The 10,555-nt window shown below is 35.5% G+C and overlaps 1 protein-coding gene across 2 annotated transcripts; it reads left to right on the plus strand.

Annotated features, from left to right (window-relative positions):
* The first annotated feature begins 1,612 nt into the window (after positions 1-1,612).
* On the plus strand, positions 1,613-9,508 carry BOLA3 (bolA family member 3). 2 transcript variants are annotated; one of them, XM_053716019.1, is made up of 5 exons: positions 1,634-1,754; positions 2,942-3,021; positions 3,123-3,254; positions 5,493-5,581; positions 8,998-9,508. In XM_053716019.1, exons 2-5 carry the CDS (start codon positions 2,985-2,987, stop codon positions 9,061-9,063), a joined length of 324 nt encoding a protein of 107 aa, XP_053571994.1. In that variant the 5' UTR covers positions 1,634-1,754; positions 2,942-2,984; the 3' UTR covers positions 9,064-9,508. The 2 variants fall into 2 exon arrangements, with proteins under 2 accessions (XP_053571993.1, XP_053571994.1); XM_053716018.1 differs by lacking the exon at positions 2,942-3,021 and having other exon boundaries at positions 1,613-1,754; positions 3,131-3,254.
* Positions 9,509-10,555: the final 1,047 nt, after the last annotated feature.

Here is a 10,555-nt window from a genome sequence, read left to right on the forward strand (position 1 = left end):
TGTATATACTATAGGTTTTCACAGATTTGTATGTAAATTAAATTTAAATTAATTTAAATAATTTATTATATTCCCATACTAGATTGTGATGTTTGTATAGTGGCAGTGCTATTTTGCTTCCTTTTTCAGATTGTTTTTAATCTTGGTCCTGTGGGACACTCCAAAAGGGCAAATATAGGGTTAATATGTTGTTTTCTTGGTTCACATGTGATTTCTATAACAGCGCCCATGATGTGTGTTCTCATTGGCCCTCGTTTTATTGGTATTGCTATATATTGTCTGTATGTGCACTATGTTTTTAGCTTAACAAAGGGGCAGGTGCCCCGAAACGTTGCTGTCTACATAATAAAGGATATTTCACTTTTTCCACACCTTAGAGTGCAACATTTCTTTGGACACTATATCAGTTTAATTGTTAGTTTAAACTTAGTTTTTTTTTAATTTGACAGATAAGTTTTAATTTAATTTAAGATAGGGAAATTGTAATTTTAATATAAAGTTAGGGGGGGGGCGTTAAGTTTAGGGGTTACTAGTTTAAATTAGTTTATTGCTATGTGGGGGGCTTGCGGTTTAGGGGTTAATAGGTTTATTATAGTGGCGGCGGTGTAGGGCTTAATAATTTTAGTATAGTGTGGGCGGACGGCAGATTAGGGGTTAATTATATTTAAATAGTGTTTGCAATGCGGGAGGGCGGCGGTTTAGGGGTTAATAACTTTATTATAGTGGCGACGATGTTGGGGAGCGGTGGAATAGGGGTTAATAAATGTTATTAGTGGCGGTGATGTCGGGAGCGGCAGATTACGGGTTAATAAGTTTAATAAAGCATTTGCGGGAGGGTTTCGGTTTAGGGGTTAATAGGTAGTTTATGGATGTTAGTGTACTTTGTAGCAGTTTAGTTATGAGTTTTATGTTACCGTTTTGTAGCGTAAAACTCATAACTACTGTTTTTAGATTGCGAAACGGATCTTTTTGGTATAGGCTGTAAAGCAAGCTTTTTAGCCTTACCGCAAAACTCGTAATTGCAGCGCTATGGAAGTCCCATGAAAAAAACGTAATTTTTACGTGTGTGGGACTGACAATGCGTTACAGGCTAATCTATACTGACAAGACTTGTAATGGCTGCGGTGCTGTTTTAACGCTGAAATGGCAATTTTTTCAGCGTTAAAACACGTGTAGGTGATTGTTATGTACAATAGGTAATCTAGGTGATTGTTATGTGCAATCAATAGCACAATAATAAAATGCTTTTAACAGATAAGACCATTTTCTTTTTGCACTTCTATGTCTTTTTAACTGGTAGTGACAAATCAATGACAGTATTTCCATATTTTCTACTTGTTGAGGGTATTTTTTCGCCCCCTGCTGGCCAAACACGAGAAAGCGAAGAATAGACTGAAGACTTGACCCTCAGCCTCTCCCACCCCTGTTACATAACTGCCTTATTTCAGTGTTACAAAGCAACCATCTATATAGCTGATGAAGTTTTAGTGCACTTGGCGTTTACATTTTGATAGAGAAATGCATTGAAGGATGAGAGAGGCAGATTGTAAGTTAACTAGTAACAGTATACCGTCATGCCATTACAAAAAATGGCTACTTCGTAGTCTACTACTATACTAAGCCGGATTGGTGACGTCATATGATAGCGACGTGGATGCATGCTTGATGTGTGTTGACATTGAGATACTGCACTGGACATGATGAGTTTTCGGACTGTGTTTGCAACTGGGTATTTGGTTTCAAGAACATCTAGGGTGAGTGGGCAGCTTAGTCGTTGTCGCACGATGAGGTTGCGTAAAATGACAAATTATGTAGAAGCTGCGCAATATACGATTGTCAACAATGTTTGCATAAGACATTCGATTGTTATGAAATACACTGTTATATCGCAAGCACAGACAATCATTCAAACTATACTGCAAAAATTATCAGGATGTACTAGTTAAATGTGTGTGTGCCCATAAGATTAGTCAGCTGCTTATATAAGTTGTATATCGAAATGCTATGTTTTTAAATTACACTGGACAGTAGGCAGTGATGAGGTTTAACATGACCGTGGACATGTAATAAAAACCTTAAAATTGATAAGATATGAATAATTTAAAAAAACTCCGTAATTATGTGTGATTTTCAGTTACAATAGTCATTGCAGAGTGATACACATTGCTGTAATCTAGAACAAGCAGCCCTATTTACAAAGATACTCTACTAAATTGCATAATGTGGAAAACTGAGTTTGCTCAGTAACCACTTCAGAGGATTTTATGAACACTCAATTGGGATATGAAATTATGGAGTGAATATTTTTCTTAGCTAAAATGAGGATGATACTAATGATGATATATTAATCTGAAACTGTTTTTGGATGTTAAAAATTGTGTATATGTGATTCTCATTGGTAATGGGCAGCAAAGCAGTTTGCCATTACTTAGTGTAACCTGCTGCTGTAGTGTGTTAACTGTAAATGTTACCTTTAGCTGGATAACCATCTCTAATTACAAGCCCAACAGTCAAAAGCAGATAATAGTAGAAGTTTCTTCTTCATTAATATTTTCCCTTTTTACTGGATAATTTTCCTTGTGGTATACCTTGTAATTTTCATCAAAGTGGACCTGAACCAGCTAAATTGGTTTTATTGTGTTGTCTGTAATGTGTGGAATGAAACATAGTTTATTTAACTGCACTCTAACTTGTTGTCCCTGATATTTCACTTGATAAAGCAAACATTGGATAATGATGATAACACGCTGCAGCAGTTGTGCAGGTTGTATAAATCAGGCTCACTGACAGCTATAATTATGTACAATCCAGAAGTGAAGAAATACACACAGACTGTATTAATTGCTAAATTAGCAGAATACATTTAATATATGTTGTCTGCATGATATACACAATATGTTACTGTGCAGTACTACTAAACCCCTTACTGTCTACAATTCAGATGCATTTAATAAGAGAGGAGCAATAAAGTGTAGACCTACAAGATGCTTGTAGAGACAGATAAATGTTCTGTTGCATTCACTATACAGCTACATATGTAGCAAATTCTATTTGCTTTGTTAAAATTAGCAGTTGTAATCATTTCATATTTAAGAGGTGTATACCAAGTTCTTTGATTTCACCCCTACAGAGTTCTCTCTCCTACAACCTGAGCAGGTCATTTGCTTCCAAGACAGATGGAGAAAATAAAATAACACAAGTTCTGAAGGATAAGTTTCCACAGGCCACAAATGTGAGAGTGGTTGATATTTCAGGTAACAATATTATGTACTATAGAATAGCTTTTTAAAAAACAGGACAGTTTATTTGTTGATAAATTAATTTCTGCTATGTTTACTTCCTAAAGGCTTAAACACATTTTGAACTCATGTGGACCCTGTAAAAGCATGCATGTAATTCAGCCCATCATCTATCACATTAGACAAGGAAACTGATGGTTGGAGAAATGTTTTCTTAATCCCAGTCATTCCTGTATTAAATGAAAAACATATAACAATATAAGACTTTACAAATCTTTGTATCCAGGAAGACACAAATTCTAAAATATTTCTTCCTTGATTATTCAAATGAATAGCTGGCTCTTCAGTACTTGACTGGCTTCTAAGTTTGCCGTACATTTTTCGGCCTCTGTATTTACGTTTCCCAGACATTTTTTGAATCCTTTACAGTGTTTATGATCTCCTCTACTGGGAAGCTATTTTGCATATATACTACACCTTGTCTAAAAAGTGTTTAAAGGGATAGGAAAGTCCAAATTAAACTTGCAATAATCAGAACATGTAATTTTAATACACTTTTAAAATCACTTCTATTTTCAAATGTGCTTTGTTCTGTTGGTATTCCTTGTTGAAAATGAATATGCACATATTAAACACTAGTGGGGGATAGCTGGTGATTGGTGCCTGCACACAATTGTCTTTTGGTTGGCTAACTAGATGTGTTCAGTAAGCTGCCAGTAATGCAATGCTGTTCCCTCAGCAAAGAATAACAAGATAATGAAGCATATTTGATAATAAAAGTAAATTTAAAAGTTATTTAAAATGGTATGTTCTAGACGAATCGTGAATTACATTTTTGGGGTTTCCTGTCCCTTTTAATGAATATTCTAGTGTTTAGATTGCTGGGGATGCTTGTCCCTAACTTTTTTTTGCACCTTGTATTCACTCCAGGTCTCAGTTTTGGAGAATATAGTTGAATACATGTTTTTAAATACCATTCTTATACCAATAATCAGTGTATATGCACTGAAATCAAACAAACTTACATTTTAAGCATAAATATATTGTAAAGTATTTAAATCTGTATACTGATTTTATAAAATGTAAAAAAAAAAACCATCCCATGTCAACCACTATTAACTAACTAATCAGTCTTCTAAGCAGAAAGTTGAGGAAAATCCCCTCTTAACAAAGCATTGGATACATAGTATTACAAAAAGTGTGTAAGATACTTTTCTGAGTTTGCAGAGAATAAGATTGCCCAATTTCTTAAAGGGAGATTCCAGCCAAAATTGTAATCCATATGGATGCATTTCAGATTTGAATAGGAGCTTTTTTATAAAATACACATATTCGCAAAATTGCTTCTAATAAAAGCTATAGCTGTTTCAAAAGTGTATTTAAGTATGCACCGTGCACCAGCATTTTAAACACAGGACTTGCTCAGAGAGACTAAGGTGCTTGTACAATCTGGTAATGACTCTATTTGTTATTTGCTGACTTGATACACGCCCCACTGGCTCTCTGAGCAGCTGCAGTATTTAAGATGCTGGTGCATTGAGAATATCTAGCTATGCTGCACATGCAGAGAAAAATGTTAACACTAAAACAGTAATATCTTTTACTAGAAGCATTTTTGCTAATACGTGTATACTGCAAATATCTATTTAAAGATGTAATTCATCTATGTGCTTTTAAATTTAGAACGGAATGTCCCTTTATAGAAAGTTATTACTGCAGTTTCAACATTAATCACTGCAGCACATTGTTCTAATATTATGATGATTATACATTGTTTCTAAATTGCGCAATTGAAGGAATTTTTGTTAGAGATCCATTTAATCAAGATTATGTTTCTACCAACTAAATCTGCAAAATCAATGAAGTCTCGACTTCTATATCTGCAGTGTTTTGCAACTTTACTTCTGTTAACTAATTTGCCTTGTTATCTTGGTATCCTTTGTAGAATACCTGGGTACGCTCAGAAGCTGTGAGCTAGCTGCTGATTAATGGCTGCAAATATATGCCTTTTTTCCATAGGCTTACTGATGTGTTCATCTAGCTCCCGGTAGTGTATTGCTGCTCTTTCAATAAAGGATACCAAGGAAATTAAGCAAAATTGATACTAGAAGTAAACTGGAAAGTTGTTTAAATTTATATAATCTGAATCATAAAATAAACTTGTTTGGGGTTTCCTGCCCCTTTAAGCATTGTTTGACCTAATCAATTCATACATCTCTACGTACATAAAAAACATTTGCTTTTCTATTCCAGGGGGCTGTGGGGCAATGTACGAAATCCACATAGAGTCGGTAGATTTCAAAGAAAAACGGACAGTACAACAGCATCAAATGATTAATGATGTAAGCATTCTATTAACAAATGAAGGATTTGAGTGGCATATAACGTGTTGTTCTTTAATACAGATTTTCTTTGATATATTCCATGATTTAGTAGTGATTCACAATTACTAGGTAAAATTTGAAGAGGGCATTATAAAAAAAAAAAGAACTAGGGTTAGATTAGCTTTTTTTGTCATGGCTACATCTTAAACCATTGAATGTATTGACATTAGCCAATGAGAGTTTGTGTGGGTTCAATCCTTGTGTACCTTGTTACCGATGTGTTAAGGAGATCTGAACTAAGAATTTATTCAAAAGAGGCGGAGCCGGCTGCTGCCATGAGTGCAGCGTAAATCCGGAGCTCTGTGTTGGCAATCCTTTAAAATATAAATATCTTAATGAAATCCCACAAAAACTGACCTAGATGTGGATATAAAGGACACTGAAGAACCGGGGTTATCAGATATGGTTGCAGCTCTTGCATATACCGGAGAAGATGGAAAATATTAGCAGGCTGAAATTACCCTGCATTCTATCAGCCGGATCTCCTTCTCCTACCTACCGGAACCTGCTGACTTGCCCTACAGTGAATGGCGAGAGGCTAACGCACAACACACATCAGATTATAGTGGGCAACCTCCGGGAACAGCAGATTATCCTCTACATCGGGACTGTCACAAGCGGCATTACAACCCCTTCAGAGGCGAGCCTACCATCAACGCGGCACACGCGATCGGAGCTCAGGTAATACTGACAGCCTCCCCCCTACCACCACATTATCCCGAGAGCTAATCGCTAATCTCCGGCCACCTACCTAGAGAGATCACATCAGAGGGGACTGCCGCTCTGCACATAGGTCACCTTGTCTGGGCCGCTATGGGGGAGGAGGTCCTTCACGGAAGTGCGCTAGCCACCATTGTGGCTTTCACTTCCAGCACCGCTGCACCTGTCATTACTACAAAGTGACAGGGATAACAAATAGAGTGCCTCAACCATTTTCCCCCTGAGCATCACTGCCAAAGGTGATAAAACAACCTAAGAGGGAAGGAGGTATCTGAATAAAGAGTAGGAGAAAGAAACAATAAAAACGCAGGAGAACCCACAACAAGCAAATACACAAATCACCCAAAAAATAAATAAATAAAAATAAAGCAACTAAATAATTTAATAATACCACAGAGAGGTAAAAGAGCTCAGACAAGAGACACAAGCAAAGGTGAGACTCTGAGTGGCGACAAGAGACACATAACTAACCAAGTTCAAAACCCCTCCATATACAGGGTTGCGCAGACTAAAGAACCCACTGCACACCACTGCAGAGCGCTGTACACTCACATGACTTGCGCATAAGTGCAAGCCATTGAATAGGAAAGACTGCAGCAAACACCCTCATATAGCGCTTTCCACCTTATTCCACCTATATAACGCTGTCTATCACTTCACAGAGAACTTTCACAACGTATCAGACAGAGGTGACACAGCCCTTGATTTTATGTAGGAAGACCCTATGGAGCACACCGTCATAACATACCTGCCCAGCTCATTACAAAATTTGGGGAGGAACACCTGTTGAAATATATACCTGCAATTTAGCTGTGCACCAGCAACCAGAGACACTACCTTGAGATCTTAATCGAAAAGATTCCCAATTACTCACTTCTCTCCAAACCAGTCAACATGACATCCAGAAGATTGAAGCATGACAAGCCCCTAAAAACCCCTACAGTAAAGAATTTATTCAAAAGAAATGACGTAGTCCAACTCTTAGCCTTAAACACTGCTTGATTTCAAAGTTAACAACATTTCTGTATAAGTTCTTATACCAAGCTGTAAATATATAAAACTCTTCTGTTCCAAGTCAGCAGCTGTACCATAACGTACTCTGCCTTTTAGTCATTTCTGTGGCAGAATTCTATTTACTAATGACTGCACATAAAATATTAGTTATTAGGTGCATCTTACACAGCTAAAATATGTTCACAAATGAGCTCCCATTGTAAGTAATCTACCCTAGAGATTTGTTTGTGCTTAAACCATTCTTATAATGTCAGACATAAAATATGTTTTATATCTTCTAATTCAAAAGTTTTATATTTTAAGATGCTTTCCTTGGTGTTAAAAAAATAAAAAATAAATAAAAAAAAGCCCTAAACATTTTACTAATACAGTATATAAATTCACTTTTAAATCCATAAGGTCCAACTGGAATAATTTTTTTTTTTTTTATATAATAAGCAGTTGGACTGAAGCATAACTATAATCATAAGCCAGACCTCTTCAATAGAAAAACAAGCAAAATAATTGTGCAGAATCTTATTGTATTCCTGGACAGCATGACCTGCTGGACATGTATGAAATAAATATAACGGTCTTGTACTTTGCATGAGATTGTTCAGAAAAATATGACAGCCTGGCTGAAAATAATTTGGATATCAGAAATTAAAAAAGTATCAACTTTTTGATAAGACACCTCATGACTAATAATGTTGATTCATACGAGTCTTTGTGCTGTTTGGGCACTAATCATTTCTATGGCATATGAGACATTTTGAAACCCAGCACATTCACCTAAAAGATGCTAAACTGATTTACTTCGAAATTGTCCACTTTTTTATTTATTACTTTTTAAAGATATATTCACTGTTGCAAACCAGAGTTAAAAGTATTTGAAAATGACCCTTCTAGTGGAAACTCTGAACAAGCAAACAATAAGCTATAGCAGCAATATGTTGTGCTCAATCTTGGCGCTCCAGAGGTTTTGGAACTACATTTCCCATGATACTCAGCCAGCTAAAAGTGTCTGAGCATCATGGGAAATGTAGTTCCAAAAACCTCTGCAGTGCCAAGGTTGAGCGCACCTGCCTTATGCTAAAATAAATTGCACTTAAATAAATGAGTGGTTTACTTGGTATTTTATTGTTAGATCTAACAAAGAGTTAAAAGGACACAAATGTTAAAATTAAATCTGTATGGTTGAGATTGTGCATAACATTTATTTGTTATCAAATTACTTTGTTCTTTTAGTATTCTTTGTTGAAAGGCATACTTAGGTAGGCTCAGAAGCAGAAATGCAGTACTGGAGATTGGTTCACCTTACAAGCTCCATGTAGTATATTGCAGTTCTGTGTTTAATTCCCTCTGCACTAGGTAAACATATAGTGCCCGATTTTAAAAACTCATCAGCATGGAGAGAAATCAACTTAGTCTATTGAGTATTATATTTTGTTCAAATAAAGAAAATGATAAAAACTCCCCTTATGGAGTTACTACTCAAGGTAATAATTGTCTGAGGCATATTGTACTGCTACAGAGGCTTCATATAGGAAGAATCAGGCCCATGGTTAGAGCTTTCTCATTGCACTATTGCTTGGATATAACGCACTACATGCCTCCCTTAATGACTTTTCAGTTTTACATTGTGTTTGTTTTTCTTCTAGGCACTACAAGAAGAGATCAAATCAATGCACGGACTAAGGATATTTACTTCTGTTCCAAAACACTGAAATCTGCAATCTGCTTGTAATTTATATTTTTAGCTTCCTGATAGAGATTGTGTCACTTTAAATGCAAACAAAATGCAAATTGTAAACTAAGAAACATTTGACTTTTGTTTTAATATTTAAAATATTTACTGGAGATTTTAACTGATTTCCTTCATTCCTCCAAAGAGAAGTCAGAATAATGCTCCAATAAGTATAACAGACGTTATTTCCTCCTAAGTGCAGGGACAAGAATTGAAGTGCCTAAGAGTGATTGCACGTGGATACCATGTTGTATTTCTGTAGTAATTTAAAGCAAGTACAGATTATGGTTATTTTTGTAATTATTATGATTTCAGTTAAGTTGCCACTTCAAATGTGCTGAATATGTTTGTAGAAAGGAAAACAAAGCCATGTTATGTAGCATTGGTTTCAAACCTCAATAAAAATTGTCCCCATCAAAAAATTATATTCTTTTGTGTTGTCTGTACGTTTTTTAAAAGGACATTAAACACTGAGATTGTAATATACAATGTTTCATTGGGCTTTCTAGTTACCATGATTTATTTTTATCATTTATTGGGCTCCAGCATATTGTTTGCACACTTAAAGGGACATAAAGCAAGTTGGGATAGAGACAAAATATAATTTGTACTTTAATTACGTTATCTGCAAATTTATACTGCAGTGCCTCACCATTAACCCTTTATTTTTAGTTTATGAATTGTAAAGCTCTAACTCCCCACACACATTTCCTTCTATAGCTGTATATATATATATATATATAGTTGTTTTTTGGTAGAATGCAAAAGTGCAAAGGGATTCTCTGCTGGAGCAAGCCTAGAAGCTGTGAACTCCGTTGAAATACAATGCCTTTGTCTAAACACTGATAGGGGTGGGGGAGTTGGCTGCTCCAGGCAACTTAGCTATTTAATTCATTTTGCTTATTTTTGAAAATTATTTTAAAGTACTTGCCAGCAATTTTTATGCAAACTATTTTTTAAAGTGACAGTCTACTCCAGAATTTGTATTGTTTAAAAAGATAACCAACATATTAATATACTTTTTACCTCTGTTTACCTTCTAGCTGAACCTCTGCAGTTATCTATATGGAACACACAAACTAGAGCTATCTAGCTGTGAAAAACTGTCAAAATGCAGTTCGATAAGAGGTGACCTTAAAGGGCTTGGAGATTAGCAAATTAACCTACCTAGGTTTAGCTTTCAACAAATAATACTTAGAGAACAAAGCTAATTTGATGTTAAAGTTACATTGGAAAGTTGTTTGCATGCCCTATATTGAATTATGAAAGTTTAATTTGGACTAGATTATCCCTTTAAAGTATTGTCTATAGAAAAACTGTGTAAACGCAACCAGCACTTCTTGTTAGGAGAGGTAAGTAATAAAATGTTAATTTTCAATTGGGGACCGATTCAAAAAAAAAGGCTCTGGGCTGGTGAGATTCTATAAGAAAGCTTACTAGTCTTCTATTTCCCTGATAGAATTCTATAAAGT

Source organism: Bombina bombina, chromosome 6, assembly GCF_027579735.1.
Source record: "Bombina bombina isolate aBomBom1 chromosome 6, aBomBom1.pri, whole genome shotgun sequence".
Lineage (NCBI taxonomy): Eukaryota > Metazoa > Chordata > Amphibia > Anura > Bombinatoridae > Bombina > Bombina bombina.